We start from the raw sequence: 25,569 nt of genomic DNA on the forward strand, positions 1-25,569 counted from the left end.
AGCAGCCCTGCGGGGGGGGACTTAGTCATTTTTTTCAAATTCCGTATATCAAGGTATATCTTAAATTCAGTACTTCTCCTGTGCTTTTGAAGATATTGGAACAAAATCTTTTTTGATGGGTCAGTAATAAATATTTGAATAAAAAACGGCGGCGGTACCACCGCTCCCGCCGTTTTCCGCCGCCAATTTTTTTTTGCATTTCCCGCCACCGTTTTCCGCAGCCGTACCTCTGCCATTAGTTACTGACCTACCTAAAAATATTTTGTTTCAATATCTTTTAAATCACAGGAGTACCTACCACTGAATTAAAGATATACCTTAATGTACAAAAATTGTACATTTTTTGTGAGGGGAAAAATTTTTGAAAAAAATAACATGGTCTCAAATGATTCCAAATTGCCTAATTCGGCGAGAAATGCAAAACAAAATTTTTTTTGGTGGCATCGGAAAACGGCGGCGGGCGGCGGGAGCGGCGGTCCCGCCACCGTTTTTTTTGAAAGATACCAATAGTTGGGGTAATTACTGACCCAGCCCAAAAAATTTCATCCAATTATCTCTAAAACTAAGGGAGTAGCACCCAAAATAAAATTGCTGGTATGTCGTGGCACGAGTCACCACATTTCCCCCCCCCCCCTTTTAAAAAGGATGACAACATCCATGAATGCGAAGCTCTGAAATGGAAGGACAAACGAACATTAATCAGTATTCTAAAAATCCAATCGGATAATTATATCACATACAAATTTGTTGTTAACAAAATTTGAAAATCAACATGTTTGAAATGGAGTACATTCTGGTAACAATTAAGAGTTGCTACGATTTCTAAATCGTACCAGGAATCTCCATGCAAAATTTGAAATCGATAGTAAAATTCTAACTTATTTAAATTTTAAAAAAGAGGTAACTGTTTGGGATGGACGGTCGGACAGACTCTAATTATAAAAAGCTTATATTTTAGTTAAATAATGACAACACAATTTTATAAAATTTATTTTTTACTTTAAGGTGTTGTTCTATAGGTATATAAGTGCCCATAAAATATAAAATAGCCTAAAAACTTCCATAGACTATAGATAAACATTTAGCCAATTTCTAACCCATCAACTTAAGAGTGTCCAAATACCTGTTTTTATTTGTGATATCCTTATTATTCCATGGTATCAAATTTCATTTTCATATTCTGAAAATAAATAATAATCAAGAAATCAAAAATTATATGAACAAAAAACAAACAAGAATTACAGATTTACACAGAGAGATAACTTTAAAATCCTTATTTAATCAATTTATAAATGTAGAAGAAATAGAATGAAAAAAGTTCTTGTTTACATAACAAAGTAAAAAATAAGTTAGTAGGTAGGTAATATTATCTTTTTATATACAGCTATTTAATTTAGGTACTGAAAATTGAGCTTTCTTTTTTTAGATAAAAATATTATTATCTTAGAGTTAAGCATATTCAATTTTATGTTTCACAATGTCAATCATATTTATATAATCCTCATCGGGATTCTGTTCACATAAAAGAGAATCTTTATCCTGACTTTCTTTTTCTTCTATTTCCTGTTTTAAAGTTTCTTTAACATTGTCAGCCTTCATGTTGATAGAGAGAGGATCCTCATCAAGACTTTCTTCTTCTTTTATTTCCAGTTTAATATTGGCTTCACCACAATCAACAAAACTGGTAGAAGCAGAAGGTGTAACTGTCTTCTTAGTAGATTCCAACTTATTGAGATGTCGATCTGTTACATTGTGATATGACAGTTCGGATCCTGATGTAAAATATTTTTGGCATAATTCACAAGAGTAAGGCTTTATACCTGTATGAATCCTCTTGTGGACTGTTAACATACTACAAGTACGAAAAGCCTTATCACATGTATGACAAGAGTATGGCTTTTCTCCTGTATGGATCCTCCTGTGGACAGTTAGCTCACTACTTGTACGGAAAGCTTTTTCACATGTATCACAATAGAATGGCTTCTCTCCTGTATGAATCCTCTTATGTTCATTTAAATGACCTTGTTGTAAGAAAGCCTTTTCACATGTATCACAAGAGTATGGCTTCTCTCCTGTATGGATCCTCTTATGAATAATTAACTCACTATTCGAACGGAAATCTTTTTCACATGTATCACAAGAGTATGGCTTCTCTCCAGTATGGATCATGCTGTGTCTTTTTAAGGCACTACTGTCTGATAATGACTTTTCACAAAAATCACATTGGAATGGCTTCTCTCCTGTATGTATTATCACATGTTTTGTCAAATCACTCTTCTTTGAGAATTCCTTGCAGCAGATATGACACTTGTTCATGATGGATTCTTAATTGTTCTTGCACCTGAAATAAATTATATTTAATGTTATACTTATGTAGAGTTGAAAATAATAATTCTAGTTAAGGTGTGCCCGTACGTCTGTCACTATGAAAACTATCTCCTTGCATCCATATTTTATTTAGTACAGCTGCTCTATATGTTGGGTGAGTTCGTCACTATGCAGATAAAAATATTCTATATGTTCTTTAATGTATAAAAACTATCTCATTACATCCATATCTTATCTAGTATAGCTACTCTATATGTAGGGTGTGTCTGTCACTAAGTAGGTAAAAGTATTCCAGATGTACTCTATGAAAACTATCTTCTCACATCCATATCTTATTTAGTATTGCTACTCTATAAGTAGGGTGTGTCCGTCACTATGTAGATAAAAATATTCTATATGTTCTATAATGTATAAAAAGTATCTCATTACATCTATTTATTATTTTATATAGCTACTCTATATGTAGGGTGTACGTGTATCCGTCACTTTGTAAGTAAAATGATTCCAGATGTACTATATGAAGACTATCTTCTTAAATCCTTATCTTAAGTATAGCTACTCTATATGTAAGGTGTGTCTGTCACTAAGTAGGTAAAAGTACTCCAGATGTACTCTATGAAAACTATCTTCTTACATCCATATATTATTTAATATAGCTTTTAATACAGCTACCCTATATGTTGGGTGTGTCCAAGTCCATCAATATGTAAGTAAAAGTAATCTAAATATGCTGTGCTATTTATTCATTGTTATGGACATATTTATTCTTGTACATACATACATTCTTGTACTTGTTAAAAACAAACTTACTTTATATTTCTGAACTGAGAATATGCGTGGTTTGTTTCTCTTTATGTTGACTTCTGTTTCAAATATCATTTCAATTTTTTTGGTCTGAAAATAGACAAAATTATTATTTCAAAAGTAGATCTAATTGAATGAAAGAAGGTATTTTTGCATTAAAGAGAAGGACAGAAAAAAAATGTATAAACAGAAACATTTGAAACTTAATTAATTTTTACAATATTATATCAATTATTATTCCTCAAACTAATAATTAGGATAATTTGAGTATGTACAGGGTAGCCATGTAGGGTTAGAACGACAAATGTTTATGTTTAAACAATACAGCAAACAAAGTATATAAGATACTACCTATTTACACATTTTTACAATTAACATTTTTTTCAAGAAATTTAGATTTTTCTTTAAAATCATTTTTGAAGAAGCAATATTATTTACACATATTATCAAATCTTAAATACAAAACTGACCAAGCTAAATTTGCTTGATTCACTTCACTAAGAGATTTTTCATATAAAAATGTCTTCCCCGGCGGTGGCCGGAAAAAATGTCATGTTTTGAGATTTTGGAGAAACAGTTGAGGCGGAATATATAACCCTCCTGTAATACATAACATCTAGGAAAATTATAATTAAGATAATATTGTTAAAAGATATGTCTGAAATTATAATTACTTATTAAACTGAATATTATTCTAACCCACTAACATCTATATAACCAAATTACAGGATATATGTATTCCTGTCACTAACACCCTAAAACCTAATACTACAGAGGATTTGCATATTGTAGCAAAGATAAGATTGTCGGTTTATTTATTCATTTATAAAAAAAAAGAGTTGTTCAAAAAAAATAAGAGAAAAAAAAGAAAACAAAAAGTAAACTAAGAGAGAAAAAAAAAAGTAAAAAAAAAACACAAAAAAAAGATAGAAAAAAGTTCAAAAAAAAGAAAAAAAAGTTTTAAAAAAGATATAAAAAAAAAGATTTAAAAAAAAGATTTTGAAAAAAAGAAAAAGAAAAAAAAAGATAAACAACCATAAACTGACACCCAAACTCTGTAGTATTTTGTATAAAACTCTGTGATTTGTTTGTATATTCTCACTTACACACCCGCGAGGGTGCCCCGTACCTTCCACATATCGGTTGGGCAGGGGAGAGTGTTGAATATACTTTAAATTGTATTTGTATTTGAATTATTTCTCCTGTTTATTTTGTTTTGTGGAGTGGATAAAGCAAAGCTAGCTGAGTCATGGCGACAAACAAGAATTCGTGTATGGTTTGCAAAAAATCTCTGCAAAGAAACATTTCTGTACCATGTCAAGTTTGCGAAGAATATACACATCCTGATTGCTCCAACATTAGTAAGGATTTACTCCAATACCTTATTGATGAAACAAAGTCTGGAAATAACATCTCATGGTCATGTTCTACTTGCACCAAGGTGGCGAAGGTACTCAATAATAAAATCAAACTGTTAGCTAAGGAGATAGAGGATGTGAAAAAGGAAATTAAAGATATAAAAACAGGACAAGAGGAAACAAATAAAAATATTGATGATGTTAGAAAGGATTGTAATAAAAACAAGGAGGAAATAGATTTAGTTGACAAGAGAGTTAAACAGTCCATCTTTGCTGAACTACGAGAAAGGGAAGAAAAAAGATGTAATGTTATCATCCATGGAGTACCGGAGGCTGATAATGATGATCTTACAGGCATGGAAAAGAAAGAACTTGATATCCAGTCTGTTTTAAAAATAACTGATGAGATTTTACAAGAAGAAAAGTATGACAAACAGGATCTGAAGTTTGTGAAAAGATTGGGTGAAAAGAATGATAACCCACGCCCTATCCTTCTTGGACTTAGAAATGAAGATTCAAAATGCTTGCTGCTCAAAAATGCTAAAAATCTTAGAGATAGTGTTAACTACTCTGAAATCAATGTTGTACCTGATTTGACTAAGCAACAAAGGCTGGAAGAAGTTGAACTTGGCCAGGAAGCTGCTCGTAGGAATGCAGAAATGGATCCAGCTGATGCTTTAAACTGGGAATGGAAGCTGGTAGGACCAAAAGGAGAGAAAAGATTGGTCTACAGCCGGAAATGGGAGATGGAGACAGGAGGAGGCAGAGGAGGAGGAGCCAGGAGGGCGAGAGGAGGCAACAACAGAGGGAGCAGGGCAAGAGGTGGGCCCAGGGGAAGGGGCGGCAGGACTCAGTAATCAAAAGTGATAAAATTGGTGGTGGGGGTTTAAAAACATTATACTTAAATGCTCAAAGTATTTTAAGTAAGTTACTAGACTTGGAGGCAACTGCTTTTGATTACAAACCAGATCTTATACTAATAACTGAAAGTTGGTGCAATGAAAACATTGATGATAATATTCTTAATATTAAAGGTTTTGAACTAATCAAAGACCTTAGAAGTGATAGAACAGACACTACCAATGGCATTGGTGGGGGTTTGTTAGTTTATGCTAGAAAAGGACTAGTTATTTTATCAATTGACAAAATAAATGATTTTAACCAATATGTACATTTTAAAGTGAAGACCAGTATTTGTGATTTAAATATATTTTTAATTTATCGACCACCAAGTAGCTCAGTGTTAAACTATAATATGCTCTGTGAAGTTGTCAGGGCTGCACCCAAAGACAGTTTGATAATAGGTGATATTAATTTACCAAATATTGATTGGAGAAACTTGACAAGTGATAATTTTAGCCGAGATTTTATGAACAGTTGTATTGATAATAATTTTGTCCAGTATATTGACTTCCCAACCCATCGTAAAAATAATATTCTGGATCTAGTACTGTCAAACAATGATTGTGTTATTAGTGTTGAAAATTTAGGCCCTCTTTCTAACAGTGATCATGTTATGCTATTAATCCATAGTTGTGTTGACTTTTTAGTGAATGAAAATAACGAGGTGAAACTAGATTGGTCTAAAGCTAATTATGATGAGATGAAAAACAATTTGTTAAATAAAAACTGGTTAAATGTTCTTAACAGTGATAATATTGAAAGTAACTGGCAAAGTTTTAAAAGTGTCATAAATGAAGTAATAAAGAAGAACGTTCCTATTAGTAACAGAAGTGATAACAGCTCTAAACCAATTTGGATGAATGGTCACATTAAAAGATTACAACGTAGAAAAACAGTTTTGTACAAAAGGATGAAAATTACAAACAGTGATAATGATAAAAAAGTTTACCATGAGACTGAAAAGGAACTTAGAAAGGCAATAAGAAGAGCTAAGAGGAAAATAGAGGTCAAGATATCCAAAAAGAGTGGAAATGAGGGCAAGAACTGTTTTAACAAATATATCAAATCAAAGTTAAGTAACCACACAGGTATAGGTCCACTAATTGATGAAAATGGTCAAGTTACTGGCGACAGCAAGAAGATGGCAGATATTTTAAATAATCAATTTAGCAGTGTGTTTACTTCTGATACAGGTGCTTATCAAGATATACCTAACATGAACGTTGAAGATGAGTTAATGAGGATTACTGTCACTGATGAAGAAGTTAGAAACAAGATTGACTCATTGAAATTTGGTAAAGCTCCAGGTCCAGATGGAATTTCTACATCAATTTTAAAGAATTTAAAAGAGCAACTAATTGAGCCTCTTAGAATACTTTTTCAACAGTCTATTGACCAAGAGTGTGTACCTGAAGACTGGAAACGTGCCAAAGTTGTTCCTTTATTCAAAAAGGGAGCAAAGGGAGTTGCAGCTAATTACAGGCCAGTATCCTTAACCAGTACAGTATGTAAATTACTTGAAAGTATTATTAGAGATGCAATAACTGACCACCTTATAAGATACAATCTTTTGCGAGAATCACAACATGGATTTACTTCTAACAGGTCTTGCCAAACTAATTTTATTGAATTTATGGACCTTATAACTAAATTCATTGATGCTGGAGACCCTGTTGATGTTGTATACCTGGATTTTAGTAAAGCCTTTGACAAAATATCCCACCAAAAACTGTGTAGTAAATTAAAGGCTCATGGTATAAATGGAAATGTTTTGAATTGGATCAAGGATTGGCTAACAAATAGAAAACAATGGGTTACAGTTAATGGTTTTCTATCTGATGAGGCTGCTGTTAGCTCTGGTGTCCCACAGGGAAGTGTTTTAGGACCTATCCTGTTTATCATTTATATTAATGATATAGACGAAGCAGTGACAAATCTAATTGAAATGTTAAGAAAATTCGCTGATGATACAAAAATAGCTAAAAGAATTAAAAGTGACAATGATAAAGTGTTGCTACAAAAATGTCTGGACAATCTTTTTGAGTGGAGTTCAAAGTGGTCAATGGAATTTAATACTAAGAAATGTAAGGTAATGCATTTTGGCAAGAATAACCCAAATTATCAGTACAACATAAATGGAGATGTGTTGCAAAGTGTTGATACAGAAAAGGATATTGGTGTGAAGATTACTTCAAATTTAAAGCCATCTGAACATTGCCAAGAAGCTGCAGGCAGAGCAAGATCTGTTCTAGGTCAGATTTCACGTTGTTTCCACTACAGGGACAAATATGTATTTTTAAATCTTTTTAAACAATATGTTCGTCCACATCTCGAATTTTCTAGTGCTGCTTGGTCACCATGGTTGCTTGGTGATATTAATATTCTGGAACAAGTTCAAATCAGAGCCCTTGGTATGATATCAGGCCTGCAGGCAAAAGATTATGTTGATCAGTTGAAGGAATTGAACATTTGGAGTTTACAGAAAAGAAGAATTATGTTTGACTTATTACAGGCCTATAAAATTATTCACGGCATTGGTAATATAAAATGTAATATAAAAATGGTTGGACAGAGATCTCAAAATTCTAGAACAACAAGGTTACAAGCAGATGAATTCAACCTTACTAAGGAGAGATGCAGAATTGATTGCAGAAAAAATTTCTTCACAAACAGAATAGTTGAAATTTGGAACAGTTTGCCTAGTGAATTAAAACATACAACGCCAGTGAAAAAATTCAGAAGCAAGTTAATAATATGGATGAACGAGCATAAGTTAACCGATATGGACTGACATCTTCTACAGAACTTCAGAATGGAGTCATTGAAGATTATACCATCAAGTAAACCAAGTAAGTAAACATAAATAAACATAATTAAGCACTTTTTAAAAGACATTTACAACAAATTCGCAATAGAGTTTCATTCATTTATCAAACATTTTCATTTATATCTACTTAAACAAATTCTTTACTCTCATTTCCTTCTTCCTCCTTTATTTCCTCTTTTATAATTACTTCCACACTCTCAGCCTCCATAAAGATAGGATCCTCATCAAGAGTTCCTTCTTCTTTTATTTCTAGTTTAACATTTGTTTCACCACAATCAATGAAACTGGTAAAAGCAGAATTTGGAACTGTATTCTTGGTAGATTCTAACTTCTTAAGATGTCCAGCAGATTTATTATGTTTTGACAGTTCTGAGCTACAGGAATAAGATTTCTGGCAGAATTCACAATAGTATGGCTTCTCTCCTGTATGGGTCCTCTTGTGGACAGTTAATACACTACTTGTACGGAAAGCTTTTTCACATGTACCACAAGAGTATGGCTTCTCACCTGTATGAATCCTCTTGTGCTTTGTTAAGTCACTATTGTGTGAAAATGCCCTCTCACAATAATTACATTTGAATGGCTTCTCTCCTGTATGGATCGTCTTGTGACGAGCTAATACACTTTGTTGTGAGAAAGTCTTTTCGCAAGAATCACATTTGAATGGCCTCTCACCTGTATGAATTCCCATATGTCTTGTCAAATTACTCTTTAAAGAAAATTCCTTGCTACAGATATAAAACTTGTTCATGATGGATTCTTAATTGTTCTTGCACCTGGAATAAAAAATATTTGATACAATACCTATGTAGAATTGGATTAATAATTCATCTTTTATTATTTTTTTTGTATTTGTTTGGTTGTTTCCGAAGGTCTGTCACTATGTATTAAATGAAAACTTTCATCCTAACATCCATATCTTATTTAGTAAGCTACTTTATATTTGTGTATAACTGCGTTTTCCAGATTTAGGAAACAACCATTAGGAGCACAAAAAAAAATATTTATATGTCCATATTCTCTATAGAAATATACATTGAATTGGAACTATTTAATGGACATTATAATTCACCCCTCCCCTTTTCAAATATAGGTCAACTGTGTATTATTTACGGTCAAAGCATTTATCCCACTTATATACATCAACATTTAATTAACATTAATTTGCAAGTTGCACTTTTAACTAAATTAATCAAACTGTTGTAACTTTTTTGTTTTTAAAGATAACTTCTGGGAGATAAAAAAGTATTTAAATTTTTATGTTATAATATAAAATACTAAAAAGAGTTATTTCTCTAAAGTTTTTTCAACCAACTTTCATTTCACCATTTACTATATTATCAATGTGCTTTAAGGGGCGTCGTAGCTCAGTGGTAACGCACTGAGTTACGGTGATGAGAGTTCGAGTTCTAGTCCCCATGTGGAAACTCGAATTTCTCAGTTGAATACATTCACGCAACTTCCCCTGGTTGTGTAAGAAGGGGATAATTGAGTAAGTTTGGATACTCAATAGTCACGTACATAATATCAGTACTACCCTTATCCCAAGCTCCTCTGCGGAGAGCGTCATTCATTACGGTGACTTAATTTGGGACACCTGCCATACTCGGCGAGGGTGAGGTAATAATGAGTAGCTCTAATGAGATAGCGGGTCAAGTCATAATGTGCTTGAACGTGGAGCTTGATAGCTCTAGTGGCTATACAAAAGTGTCTCAGCCTACTCCATGACTACTTAGGTCCAAACCCTAAGAGACTATGGCTAATCAATCAATCAATGTGCTTTTAAAAAATATACATACCTATATTTTTCATTTCTTTTATGTTTCAATAAAATTCAGTTTGATAATATCTATTTCATTTTATATTTGGTCTGAAAATATTTATAATAATTTTACAAGTAACACAATTTTAATTATGAGAATTAAATATGAAAATAAGAATAATATTGCTTAACAAAAATTTAGAAAGGCATTCAAGAGGAAAGAAAAATGTGTAAAAACAGAAACAGTATCTACACAATTTAGTTAAATTATCAGTGGCGTGCGAACCGAAGGGGGCATTTGGGGCAATCGCCCCCCCCCCTGCCGCCCCCCCCCCTGCCCCCCCCCCCCTAAATGTTGAAAAATGCCCCATTTTGCCCCCCCCCCTGGTCAACAAAAATGCCCCTTTTTGCCCCCTACCCTACAAAAAGCAAAACTATCCCAGTTTCCAAAAAAAAGATCAAGAAATACTCAACAAAAAAAATTTTGGCGCTTCGCGCCAAACAGACAGTTACTATTCATTTAACCTTACAAAATTTTCTAATTAGTGTAGAAATTAGGTTATAATCTTTTTTCACTAGGAAGTAATTTATTTTGTATAATATAAACTTTTTACCAAAGAAATTTTGTACATCCCCAATGATGATACACAAAATTACCCCTTATATAGATTACAATTAGTGGATGAAATGTATGGAAACTCGACTTCATTAACCAACCAATCAAAATTCCATAAAAAAAAACATGTTTTTTTGTAAGGGTATGTACACAAGTCCCCAAAGTTGTTGAGCCAATGAATAAGAAAATTTTATATGAAATATTGGGGACTAGTGTAATAAATAGCCCAAAAACCCTTCCCTCCCAGCATATTTGAAGAAAAAAATTTGCGCTTCGCGCCCTTCCAAATGGTTTCTGATTGTATGTCTGTCTAAATGAATAACTATATATGATGTCATATTATATTCAGGATAAGTTTATCATTTTTTTGTGTACATACCCTTACAAAAAAACATGTTTTTTTTATGTAAATTTTGAATTTTCATTAAAAACCCTTAAAACTAACTACACTCTATATTCCTAACTTGATAAAATACGCCACTCTTGTTGTCTTTAATTGATTTTAGTTCAAAGGGGGAGTAAATATTTTTAGGTGCGCTTCACACACCGCCCTTATAAATCCTTGGAAACACCACTTAATCAAAAGACTGCCTTTTAGCAGGTTTTAGGCTGTATTTATATTTTTCTATTTTTTCTCCATATCTTCAGTTTTTATGGTCCGATTTTCAAAATTTTTTCAATTATAGATGTCAAAATTGAATTTCCCGTCTTTCAAAGAAACCAACCATGACGGCCAGACTGCCTTTTTAGCAGGTTTTAGGCTATTTTATATTTTTCACATTTTTCTCCATGTCTTCAGTGTTTATAGTCCGATTTTCAAAATGTTTTCAGTTATTGATATCAAAATGAAATTTCCCGTGTTTTAAAGAAAACAACCATGACGACAAGACTGCCTTTTAGCAGGTTTTAGGCTATTTTTACATCTTTCACATCTTTCTCCATATTTTCAGTGTATATGGTCCGATTTTCCTAATTTTTTAAGTTAAGGATATAAAAATTAAATTTTCTTTCGTTTTAAGAAACCAACCATGGCAGCCAGGGTTTTGGCTATTTTTATATGTTTTACATATTTCCCCATATCTTTGTTTTTTTTTATCCAATTTTCAAACTTTTTTGGAATATCAGCATCAAAATAATTTTTCTCATTATCATGAGCATCTTTTAAGTAATTTACTTTGACCATCGTCATCAAACAAAATAAAACAAGGTTTTGTGTTTATTTTAACCAATAAATCTATTCTTGATTTTAATATATACCCTTTTCCCATCTACAATTTTTTGTGCTTCGCTACTTATGGATGTTGTCATCCTTGTTGGTAAATTATTTTCCAAAATGAGTGTTTTTATCTCCCCCCCCAAATTTTTTTTAATGGGGTTTTTCATCCTTCCTGCTGAGATTTTATAACATCCCATTCCACCCATAAAAAATGTATTGTGGTGGGGGGGGGGGGGAAGGTTGAATTATCTTCTGTACTTTTTTTTCGAAGAAGCTTTCTAGCTCCCTTCCCTTCGGTCATTGCAGGGTGGGGAGAAGGGATGGGGGGGAAGAGATGGGGGATATAAATGAGAAATAGGGATGGGGAAGAAGGGATAAGGACTAGAAGGCCCATAATCAAATAATACCACCCCTTAAAACGCCCTTATTTAAAATTAGTATATATAATCAAAATGCCCCCCCCTAAAGCAAAGTGCCCCCCCGGGGCACTTTGATTTAGGGGGGGGGGCAAAATTTTACAAAATCTTCAAAATGCCCCCCCCCCCCCTGGACAAAGTGCTTCAAACGCCACTGTAAATTATAATTAATTTTTACATTTTTATATTAAAACATATTCATCAAACATAGGTGAGAGTAAATTGGGTATGTAATTGTACAATTGTTTATACAATAAAGCAAACAACGTATATAAGGTACTGATTTTTTCTTTAAAATTATTTTTGGAGAAGCAATATTATATACACTTACCATCAAATCTTAAATACAAACATAAATATAAAATAAAGAACATCATTTTTAATCTTCACCATGTAAATAATGTTTTTTTAATCTTTAGGAAAGTTCTATTTAAAAGATATTTAATCTTTACACCGATTTTCTTCTTCTATTTCCTGTTTTATACTGTCTTCAACATTTTCAGCCTCAATGTTGATAGAGAGAGGATCCTCATCAAGAGTTTCTTCTTCTTTTATTTCTTGCTTAATATCAGCTTCATCATAAACAACAAAACTAGTAGAAGGTGTATCTGTATATATAGTAGATTCTAACTTCTTGAGGTGTCCAACTGATTTATTGTGTTTTGACAGATCTGAACTGGTGTAATAATATTTCTGGCATAATCCACAAGAGTATGGCTTCTCTCCTGTATGGATCCTCTTATGGAGATTTAACTCGCCATTTGAGCGGAATTCTTTTTCACATGTATCACAAGAGTATGGCTTCTCACCTGCATGGATCCTCTTATGGACAGTTAAATTATTTTTTTGTGTGAAAGCTTTTTTACATATATCACAAGAGTATGGCTTCTCTCCTGTATGGGTGCTCTTATGGACAGTTAACTCTCTTCTTGTACGGAAAGCTTTTTCACATATATCACAAGAATATGGCTTCACTCCTGTATGGATGCTCTTATGGACAGTTAATTCTCTTCTTGTACGGAAAGCTTTATCACATGTATCACAAGGGTATGGCTTCTCTCCTGTATGCGTCATCTTATGAACAATTAAATAACTTTGGTTTGAAAAAGCTTTTCCACACGTGTCACAAGAGTATGGCTTCTCTCCCGTATGAATTCTCATGTGTTTTGTGAAAGCAGCCATTTGTGCGAATGTCTTTTCACATGCACTGCACTTATATGGCCTCTCTCCTGTATGAATTCTCATATGCACTGTTAAACTACTCTTTACAGAGAATTCTTTCTTACATATATCACATGAATATGGTTTTTCTCCTGTTTCAATTCTTTTATGTTCAGCTAATGTATCTGGTCGTGAGAAAGTCTTTTCACATGTATCACAAGAGTATGGCCTCTCTCCTGTATGAATTCTCATATGCACTGTTAAATTACTCTTTACAGAGAATTCCTTAGAGCAGATATGACACTTGTTCATGATGGATTCTTAATTGTTCTTACACCTAGATAAATAATATTTACTGTAATTCTTGTGTAGAATTGAAAATAGGTAAAAATTTCCACTCTTAGAATTTTATCATAATCATTTCAAATAATAATTTTAGTGAAACAGCTACTATATACTTAAGGTGTGTCTGTAGGTCTGTAACAGCTGTTTTTTATGATAACTATCTCCTTACAACTAAATCTTATTTAGAATACCTATTCTATAATTAGAGTGTATCTGTTTCTATGAAGGTAAAGTATTCCAGACAAACTGTGTGTTTCATATTAAATTTTAGGATGCTATATAACATTTTTTAAAGGGTTTGTCCGTACATTTTTAAAAATTAGTTAAGGCATGTAAAAATGTTCAATTGATTTCAAACTTGATGATTCCAGTAACAATCAGGTATGAGCATTACAACTCTATAATCATTACCAGAAAGTCCATAAGTCCATTTAAAATATGCTGAGTATTAAATACTCATCTGATTTTTTAAATAATAATTCCTAGAAAAATGTATACTGTAGTAAGCAAATCATCTCTATTATTAAGTCTTAGCATCCTTATAATAAAGTAACAGGATATAATTATACATTCTACATGTGTCTGTGTGTACTAAGGGATCTCACTAACCACTGAACCGATATGGTTCTCCTTTAAATGGTAGCTTCTCATAGAACCTGGTAAGGTTTATAACTATTTTGGGGGAGAGTACCACCCACCCTCCAAAGAGAAATCGCACCTTAAAAAAGACCCCCCAACACAAGAAAAAATAGAATTAACTTTGAAATTTATTCTTTTTAAATCTAAAATGAAATATTGTTGTTGAATTCAATGACCTCTCCCCATCTCAAGTGCCCCTAAAGGCCTCTAGGGGCGTAGCCACTAGTATCTTTAAATAGTATCATGTAATAAATTAATTTTTATTAAAATACAAAATTCATTGAAATGTATTTTATATTCTGCTTGAGTTTTGTGTTTGTTTGTATCACAGTCTGATTTAAGAGCAACTCTTATATGGATGTCATCCCTGTAAATATATAAAACTAACTTACTTTAATTTCCTATTCTCAAACCAGGTGTGTTCTCTTTATCTTTATGATTCTAATGACATCAGTTTTATGTAGGTCTGAAAATAAATTAAATGAGTTATTTACTAACATGATATTTACCATAAATAGATATCTACATCCCAAGATATTACATGATCAGTAGATAGATCATCACAAATATAATACCCTTCATTAAAACTAGGCCAAATGCTAAACCTGAAGATGTAAAACCTGGGTCAACTTATCAAGCTTTAGTTGCCTGAAAATAACAAGCTGGCAAAGACTGCAGCTGCTGTTTATTCAGAGGTACCTAATGTAAAATTGAAACAGCAAGGTTGCAGAATTGTAATGTCTGCATATTCAAATACAAGATGATCATTTTTTTTTGTTTTTAGACCAATATACCTAGAATCAATAAATTTGTTGGGTAAGATTTGTCCCCAAGGGTTGATAGTCAACCTCTAGAAAATAAATTCCTTCCCATTTTGGCAGAATATTAGAATGCTGCTTATATGTTCTTTCTCAGTAATAAATGAAAATATTTGGTTGTTCTGTAACTGTTTCTACAAAGTTTACCATTACAATTATAGAAACTACTTTTAGAAGCTGGCTGGGACAAGTAGAGATAAAAATGTGGTTGTGAATATAAATTGAAACTTGTTTTACCATTAGAAAAATATCAGAAAAATAACATGAAAATACCCTAATTATACTGCTTCACTGAAAAGTACAATAATTCTGACTAGCAATTTCCAAGATATTTAGCTTCAAACAAAAAGCATTACTAATACATTTTATTGAATAAAGATGTGGAAATTGAATTAGCTGTACTCCAAATAGTTTGAGATTAAGATTAAGTACCTACCTATTCTCAAAAAGTGAAAATTCATTAAAATATTTGAGACTAAATGAAAACTACCTAGATTTTTCAAATTGGTTTGAGGAGGTCACCAGAGAATGTTGTTCATCATGCCCCTGCAATCACACTACCCTAAACTCTGCTTTACAAGTAGATGCAACCCCCTCCCCACCCCCCACCCCCTAAATATCAACAGGAATTAAAAGGTACACTTCCTTAACAATATTATTCCTTAAAAGTAAAGTTATAATGTACTAATTCAGACTACCCAGCTACAGATAATATATATATATATATATATATATATATTTGCTGGATGCATACATATACCCAAAGGGCGTAGGTACCTAACTAGTTAAACTTCTGAGAATGTATTAAAGTTAGTTAAACTTTTTTTATAAAAACATTTATTAGCATACAAAACATCCTTTTTTACACCACCTCTCCCTTTCCTCCCCCCATCCCTGCACCCTAAAGGCATGTCTGTCTTACATTTCTAGAGAATTATATATGATTGAGATATATGACTGGCAAAAACCTGTGCACCCAACAACAAGTTGTTTTGAATGCATAGTCATACCAATTATTGGTAAAACATTTGCTTTGTTTCATTAAATTGAGATAATTCTTCCATAACTAAATTATATATATAAGCCCTGATTATTGAAATGTCTGGATGTTTAATACAATAATTGCAAAAAAAAATCAAATGTATCATATAATTGTAAATTTTGACCTTTCTTTTTAAATAGCATCTGATGCTGTATTATCTTAACTTAATATGCTGTTCTCTATAACTTTCCAATTAAAAAAAGGTTTTAAAAAATTAAAAACTCAAATTGATTGATGTTTCTTTAAGTCAAATAGGTAGTATATATAATTAAAGTATTGAAAAGATACAAAGTATTTTTGTTATCTAGAACTATATGAAATATCACTTTATCTAAAACGATTTTTTGTCTTTTTGCAAATGTTAATTTATGTTTACATATATAGTTCATTTTATAATTTTCTTTGATTTATTTGTGAAGAATAAATGTAAACAATAACAAGATTTATTTAAAATAGTTGTTTATAAACAATGCTCAAATGCCGCACATTATGCGGGCAATTCAATGTCGTCTTTGATTATACATAAAACTATGTTAAAAATTCACTTTGCATTTTTTGAATAAAAAGGTAACAAATTGATATATCTTTTATATTTTGATTTTAAAATTATATTTACACTATATAATACTAAATAAATTGATTTGTTTATAGAAAATATGGAAATATTTATTAAAAAATTAAATAAATTTGTGGGGAAAATATGTCACAGAATGTTTCGACCAAACTTTTTAAAGACGACATTTAGTATGAAATAGAGAATGCGGCATTCGTACGAAGTAAATAAACATATCAATTTTAAAACAATTAAAACAACAAAACTAATATTAAATTGTAGAATATACTTATTTTCTGTGACAAATCAATTATAATTTATGATTGGACAAAATTTCAGAAAGGAATGTCTAAATTTAGAGTATTTTTTTATATGACAAATGTTTATTTTGCATAATTTATAAATATTTTATCATTTTATTAAATATTTATTAAAGTTTTATAGATCAAACTAAACTATTAGGCATTAAACAGATACATTTACAATAGTTTACATATATAATTAAGAGAGAGAAAAGTGTATGTAGATCTAATACAAGAAAGAAATATTTCTTTTCTTGCTTTGAGCCATTGATAATGTAAGCAATTGTTGATAATTATAACAATATGATCTTGTTTAGACTGGCATACAGTCAGGAACAGTGATTCTGTCAAACAATTCTTAATGAAAATTTACCCACCACCCACTTTCTTTCCCCCCCCCCCCCTTCTTAACCATTTCCCTTTAGTCACAACACAAAACAAATTTTCATTAATTTCATATGGAATTAACTTAAACTATTAATAATATTCACTTTTGTAATTTTATATTATTAGAAATTTATTTTGTGTTTACATAAAAGTACCTAATAAAAATACCTTGATAAGTAAATAAGTAAAGTGATTTAAATATTTTCTTGTTCTGCAAAGTGGCAGTTGGAATTATTGCATTTGGATATTGATTAATGTACCCAGTATTTCTTTCTATTTCATATGTGTTCATAGAGCATATAAATAAATGAATTAGAATTTTAACCATGTTGTTTTTATAACACCAAGTGATATATGCATCTTTTAGATATGTAACATTTTTCAGCTTCCTCAAAACAGCTTGACAACACTTTTAGTGGCCCAATATTTATTCTGATTATTTTGTTCCTATGAAATACTGTGTATTCTGGTGATTTAAGCTTGCAATTCTTTTTCTAAAATGCCAACCTTAGCAACCGCAAATTAGTCTTATTCAAGTGTATTTCCAAAACTGTGTGGTTAAAGTAAATTTTTCTTAAGAATATCTTTATTGCTAACCTGGAATTATTAAATTCCACAAAAAAAAATTCAGGTACACTACTTCAAGTACTCATTGAATGCACTTCATGAAATTATCCCTGATGGAATTAGTTAATGGCCAATGTTGATTGGGGGATGTGAACCATAGGGGTGGTGTGAATTTCGAAGATATCCTTTAGGTTTCAATAGCCCCGATTCTCTTATGTTAGGATTAAGATACACAGTAATTTTGGCAGGCCTCAGGCACAGATGTTGCATGCCAAATTCAGACTGACATAAAATTTTTTTTGGAAGCTACTAAAATGTTACATCACCCTGGACTTATTGAGTATGGCAGGTGTTCCATTTTGAATAAAACGCTAACAGGAAAATCCTGATTTTATATTATTAATTTGTAGAGATCTAACTTCCTTCAAACCTCTATTTTAAAACCTAGATGCCTCATAAAGAAGGCGTTGCTACAAAAGACCAACTCTACAAAAGACCAACGCCTACAAAAAATCGTAGAGCTGGAAGGTCTATAGCTGCAAATGGTGTACCTGACCTGCCTAGCCGTGGGCGCTTGGCCCCCTAGCCTATAACCTAACCTAACCTAGGTTAGCCCCAGGACATTTATTTAAGAAAAACTGTTTAGGTGGTTTAGAATTTCGTGGATTTTACTAAAAGTGGTTGGTAGATTTTTACAATTTTTATTATTGTTTTTATAATTTTTTTTTAGGTTATAGGCTAGGGGGCCAAGCACCCGCGGCTAGGCAGGCCAGGGGGCCGAGCGCTGCGGCCATGACCTTTATTTGATGTTTATATAACAATATATATTTGTTGGTCTTTTGTAGGCGTTGGTCTTTTGTAGATGTTGGTCTTTTGTAATGTTGGTCTTTTGTAGAGTTGGTCTTTTGTAGGCATTGGTCTTTTGTAGCAACGCCATAAAGAAGCTTGTATGAAACTATTATTAACAAAGGGGGAGGGGGGGGGGTTAATGCAACCATCTCGTAATCAGTGATTAAATGGCACTTAGAATTCGAATTTCGATCTGAAATTGTACATGAGTAATCCTTTGTAAGTCTATTTTCTCTAAATCAAACAAAAAGACGGAAAAGTAACGGCTAACGGCTGGCGGTTCAGCCGTTTTGCCATTTATCGGCTATATTAAGAGTAAATTAGTCACGAAACCTATCTCCACATAATACTTTTTGTCGCTCAAAAACCTTATCAAATGGTTCTAGCCGGTAGCTGTTGGTACTAGAAATTTAAAAAATGGTTATTGCTATCATTTAACATGAATTAAACCAAAAATATGTTTTTAAAAGTAATTCCAACGTAATTAATGATGAATTTGCCCTGAAAATAGGCAGAAAACGGCTATACGGCTGAGCCGCCAGCCGTTACTTATTCAACTTTTTGTTCGATTTAGGGAAAATAGACCTACCAAGGACTATTCATGCACAATTTCAGATCGAAATTCGAATTCTAAGTGCCATTTAATCATTGATTACGAGATGGTTGCATTAACCCCCCCCCCCCCCCCACTTATAAATAAATATGTCATTCATGTTTATTGTCTGTGACGAGAATTGAACACAAAATGAATAAAGCAGTGGGTTATCCTCCCAAACATTGTCATCAACATAATCAAAAGAAATATTAGTTAGATACTTAATATGTATAGACACCTCTCAAGACTCAATTTTAATATTATTAATAGCTACCTAGGTAACCCTGAGACTTTAGTTTACTGTAGTTTTCATTAAGATTTATCCTTTTGGCTAGCTCAAGCTCCATGTTTCTACGCAATATTTCTTGAGATGTTGTCTTACAGGAACTCCTCATTATTACCTCACCTGTCTGAGTTTGGCAGGTGTCCCAAATTCAATAACTAATAAATAACGATCTTTGCAGAGAAGGCCAAGAGTTGTAATAATATTTTTTATATGCATATTGAGTATCAAAACTAGTTAATCAATTATTCACCAATGGTATGTAGACGCAGCTGAGGTGTGAATCAGCCAGGGGGATATCTTCCAGTCAGTCCCTCGAGTCACAAGCCTCAAATACACATTTTTTTCAGATAGAATATAAAATGAAATAAGATTCAAGAATGAAGTCAATTGAAACATAAGGAGAAATAAAACTTTGATTGTAAGTTAAAAAAAAGTAAGTAAGTTTATAAAAAAATAAAATGATAATTTTATTTATAAATAGCTCAGATAAAATTAAACTAACAACACTTTTTAAATAAATTTAAAATTGTTGAAATTAATAATGTATTATCAAAATACTATACTTTATTGTACATAGTGACGAACACAAACTATAGAGATGCTATATAAATAAGATATAGATGTTAGGAGGAGAGCTTTGACACAGTGACAGACCTATGAACACAACATTAAATATAGAGTTTTTGGAAATATGAAGACAAACAATAAAAAAAAAATTGTAAAATAATAAAGGCTCAAAATTATAGTTTTCAATTCTTCATTGGTATTTATTAAAAATCTATTTATTCCAGGTGCAAGAACAATTAAGAATTCATCATGAACAAGTGTCATATCTGCTTCAAGGAATTCTCTCAAAAGAGTGATTTGAGAAGACACATGAGAATTCATACAGGAGAGAGGCCATATGCTTGTGATTTATGTGAAAAGGCTTTCTCAAGACAAGATACATTAGTTGAACACAAAAGGATTCATACAGGAGAAAGGCCATACTTTTGTGATACATGTGAAAAATCTTTCTCACAACCAATTCAATTAACTGTCCATAAGAGGATCCATACAGGAGAAAAACAATATTCATGTGTTACATGTGAGAAAGCTTTTGTAGAACAGAGAGCATTAACTCGTCATAAGAAGATCCATACAGAAGAGATGCTATACTCTTGTGAATTATGCAAGAAATCTTTTAATGATAGATCAAACTTGACAAGACACAATAAATCTGCTGGACATCTCAACAAGTTAGAATCTACTAAAAATACAGTTTCACTTTCTACACCTACCAGTTTTGTTAATTGTGGTGAAGCTAATATCAAACAAGAGAAGAAAGTAGAAGAAAATCTTGATGAAGATCCTGTATTTATAAATATAGAGGTTGAGAGTGTGGAAGTAATTATAAAAGAGGAAATAAAAGAGGAAGAAGGGATTGAGAGTGAATAATTTGTTTAAGTAGATGAAAAATGAAACGTCTTTTAGCAAGTGCTTTGTTATATATTTACGTTTGTATTTCAGATTTGAAATATGTGTAAATAATATTACTTCTCCAAAACAATTGAAAAGAAAAAATCATAATTCTTTGGAAAAAAATGTTAATAAATGACCAAACATACAATTACATACCCAATTTACTCTAACCTATGTTTGATGAATATGTATTGATATAAAAATGTAAAAATTATTTATATTTCAACTAAATTATGCAGACACTGTTTCTGTTTATGTATTTCTTTCTGTCCTTCTCTTGAATGTCAAAATGTGCTGTATACCTTCTTTAATTTTTGTTATCCAATATATTTATCATTTTCTCAAATTCAATTAGTTCTCATAATTAAAATTGTGTTATATATAAAATTAATATTATATTTATTTTCAGACTGAATATAAAATAAAATAAGACTCAAGATCTTAAAGCTGAATTCAATAAAAACATAAAAGGAAACAGAAATCTATAGTAAGTTTTATCTTAGCAAATTAAAGTAAGTAATTGTCTTTCTGTCCATATAAAATGTTTTTGCTTACCATTGAAATTATTCAGTTATCTTTCTGAGGAATCTTTATGTAAGTCTAGGTGTTTGTTTTTTGTTTGAGTGTAGTACAAACTTATAATGGGAAAATTTCCGTTTATTTTTTCTTTCATTCAAAATGAAAATAGTTTCTCTCAAGATGCCTAATCAAGTTCAGAACCCCCCCCCCCCACTCTATATTGCGAGGTAATCTTTTGTGTGTTTGTGTTTTACTTTAGATTAGGTTATATTGGGTACAGGTTAGCAGGATACAAGAAAAAAAACTTAATATCTCGCATTTTCTTTTTTTTTACAGTAGGGGGGAGTGATTCTAATGCTTGCTTGGCAAAGTAAGAATTAATTTGATTGGTTGATCTTCCCCCACTCACTCAATCATAGATAAAATAATAAAGATTATTTGATTTACTTCTACTCAAGAATTGCATTAAATAAATGTTTATCTCAGGTGCAAGAACAAATAATAACCCATCATGATCAAGTGTGATATCTGCTCCAAGGAATTCTCTAGAAAGAGCCATCTAACGATACATATGAGAATTCATACAGGAGAAAGGCCATATAGGTGTCATATCTGCTACAAAGAATTCTCTACAAAGGGTAATTTAGCACTGCACATGAGGATCCACACAGGAGAGAAACCATATTCTTGTGATATATGTGAAAAAGCTTTCCGTACAAATGGACATTTAACTGGTCATAAGAGGATCCATACAGGAGAAAAGCCATACTCTTGTGATACATGTAATAAGGCTTTCTCAAAACAAAGTGGATTAGCTGAACATAAGAGGATTCATACAGGAGAGAAGCCATACTTCTGTGAATTATGCAAGAAATCTTTTAATGATAGATCAAACTTGACAAAACACATTAAAACTGCTGGACATCTCACTAAGTTAGAATCTACTAAGAATTTAGTTCCACCTTCTACATCTACCAGTTCTGTTGATTTTGATGAAGCTAACATCAAACTAGAGATGGAAGTAGAAGAAACCCTTGATGATGATTCTATCTTTATAAATATAGAGGCTGAGAATGTGGAAGTAATTATAAAAGAGGAAGAATTTGTATAAGTAGATAAACATTTGTTGCAAGTGCTTTGTTAAAAATTTATTTTTGTATTTAAGATTTGATAAATGTGTAAAAGGGTAGATGCACAAATGCATTTGAACTTGAATTTAATGAACCACATAATTTGAAAAAATCAAGACTGAAATCGTGATTTTTACCTACACAAATTAGAGATTTAGGAAAGTAACTCAATTTTGCCTGGTACTTTATTTTATTTTAAATAAATCCATTGTTAACAAGTATATATCTTATATTCTACAAAAACATTTAGAGGTTCACTACTATAAGGGGGAACTCGTTAAATGCACAAAATCATGATACTGAAAAAAATGTTATTGGCACTTAGATAACCCCTTAAAATAAAAATGTTTAAATAAGTAGTATCATATATACTTTGTTTCCTTTATTGTTTCAACATAAATCTATATTGCTCCAATCCTGCCAGGCTACCTTGTACATACCAAATTTATCCAAATCTAAGTTTTAGGAATTTTAATTGGTGTATTATTGTAAATTCATTATATTTCAACTTTTGTTCCCCAATTTATTTTCTTATATTCAATCAATTAGATCTCATTATTAGAATTGTGTAAAATTATTATTATATTTATTTTCAGACTGAATATAAAATGAATTGAGACTCTACGATTATAAAAAGAAAGAACAAACGCATTATTTTATTTTAGCAAAGTAAAGTAAGTTAGATTTCTATATTACAAATATTATGTAGCAGAATCTTTGCAATCTTATTATTAATGATGTAGGATGTCTGTCTGTCTGTCATAAAAGTGAACTAGTTTTCTGTAATGAAATTATTATTTAAAGAAAACAGTTGGGGTTTGGGATGTTTGTTTCTATAGATTGTAATCGAAATAAAAGCTGAAGATGGACATTAAATAACACATCAAAAGTAGATCGGGTAATAATACTATAGTCTTGTACATGTAAGTGGATAGAATAGACAGTTGGGTATAAATTAGATGTAAGAGGAGAGTTTTTATAGAGTACACCTGGAATACTTTTACCTACATTGTGACGGACACACCGTACAAATAGAGTAGCTATACAAAATAAGATATGGGTGTAAGGAGATGAGTTCTCATAGAGTACTTTTATTAAGCAAATCTGGAATATCTGGAATTATTATTTTCAAATCTACACAGGTATTACATTATATGTTATTTATTACAGGTGCACAAACAATTAATAATCCATCATGAACAAGTGTCATATCTGCTGCAAGAAATTCTCTACAAAAAGCAATTTAACAATACATAAGAGAATTCATACAGGAGAGAAGCCATTCAAATGTGACACATGTGATAAAGCTTTTCTTACAAGTAATAAGTTAACTGTCCACAAGAGGATCCATACAGGAGAGAAGCCATACCCTTGTAATTCATGTGAAAAGGCATTCTCGCGAAAAGATGCATTAGCTGAACATAAGAGGATTCATACAGGAGAAAAACCATATTCATGTGATACATGTGAGAAAGAATTTCGTACAAATGGTGAATTAACTGTTCATAAGATGACCCACACAGGTAAGAAGCCATACTCATGTGATACATGTGAAAAGTCTTTCTCACAATCAAGTGCATTGACAGTTCACAAGAGGATCCATACAGGGAACAAGCCATACTCTTGTGATACATGTGAAGAGGCTTTCTCACAGCAAAGTCATTTAATTGTACATATAAGGATCCATACTGGTGAGATGCCATACTCTTGTGAATTATGCCAGAAATCTTATTACAATAGTTCTAGCATGTCTAACCATAACAAATCAGCTGGACATCTGAAAAAGTTAGAAAATATTAAGGAAACATTCACTCCTTCTGGAGAGAAGCCATACTCTTGTGAATTATGTCAGAAATATTATAAATTAAGTTCAGACCTGACAAGACATAAAAAATCAGCTGGACATCTCAAGAAGTTAGGATCTACTCAGAATATAGTTCCAGCTCCTGCTTCTACCAGTTTTGTTGTCTGTGGTGAAGCTGAAGTAAAATTAGAGATAAAAGAAGAAGAATCTTTTAATGAAGATCCTCTCTCTATCAACATGAAGGCTGAGAATGTGGGAGTAATTATAAAAGAGGAAATAAAGGAGGAAGAAGGGATTGAGAGTGAAGAATTTGTTTAAGTAGATAAACATAAGAATGTTTGATAAATGAATGAACCAAAATTTCGAATTTGTTGTAATTGTCTTTTAGCTTTATTGCATATTTATTTTTTATTTAAGATTTGATGTAATGTGTATATAATATTACTTCTCCAAAAAAAAATTTAAAGAAAAATTTTAAATTCTTTGAAAAAATTGTTTTGTATAAAAATGTGTAAATATGAAGTATTTTACATATTTTGTTTGCTTTATGAATATTTATATTTAATTTTATGGGCATTATAATTTTTTGTTGAAGGTAAGTAATTGAATTTCTTTCTTCTTTAATTTTTGTTATTCAATATATTTCTCCTTTTCTTATATTCAATTAGTTAGATCTCATTATTAGAATTGTGTTACTTTTAAAATTACTTTCATATTTATTTTCAGACTTAATATAAAATGATTTGAGACTCTAATCTATAATACAAAGTAGAACGATGTCTGTCTGTTTGTGTGTTTGTTTGTAGCAAAGGATCTCGCTAACCGCTGAACCGATCGGGTTCTCCTTTACAGGGTAGCTTCTCATAGTTCCCGGTAAGGTT

The 25,569-nt window shown here is 31.6% G+C and overlaps 2 protein-coding genes across 3 annotated transcripts; one reads left to right on the forward strand and one right to left on the reverse strand.

The window, feature by feature from the left end:
• Positions 1-1,184: 1,184 nt before the first annotated feature.
• LOC145312661 (uncharacterized) lies at positions 1,185-14,900 on the reverse strand. The gene is made up of 4 exons (XM_080151922.1): positions 14,768-14,900; positions 13,040-13,728; positions 8,354-8,811; positions 1,185-2,319 (listed from the first exon to the last, which is right to left on the reverse strand). Exons 2-4 carry the CDS (start codon positions 13,701-13,703, stop codon positions 1,450-1,452), a joined length of 1,992 nt encoding a protein of 663 aa, XP_080008048.1. The 5' UTR covers positions 13,704-13,728; positions 14,768-14,900; the 3' UTR covers positions 1,185-1,449.
• On the forward strand, positions 3,602-25,165 carry LOC145312293 (uncharacterized). Of its 2 annotated transcripts, none has more exons than XM_080151532.1 (3): positions 3,602-3,634; positions 23,479-23,558; positions 24,055-25,165. In XM_080151532.1, the coding sequence occupies exon 3, from the start codon at positions 24,080-24,082 to the stop codon at positions 25,004-25,006; it is 927 nt and encodes a 308-aa protein (XP_080007658.1). In that variant the 5' UTR covers positions 3,602-3,634; positions 23,479-23,558; positions 24,055-24,079; the 3' UTR covers positions 25,007-25,165. The 2 variants fall into 2 exon arrangements, with proteins under 2 accessions (XP_080007658.1, XP_080007659.1); XM_080151533.1 differs by having other exon boundaries at positions 23,479-23,553.
• Positions 25,166-25,569: the final 404 nt, after the last annotated feature.

Source organism: Acartia tonsa, chromosome 2, assembly GCF_053477335.1.
Source record: "Acartia tonsa isolate MP-2025a chromosome 2, ASM5347733v1, whole genome shotgun sequence".
NCBI classification, from domain to species: Eukaryota; Metazoa; Arthropoda; class Copepoda; order Calanoida; family Acartiidae; genus Acartia; species Acartia tonsa.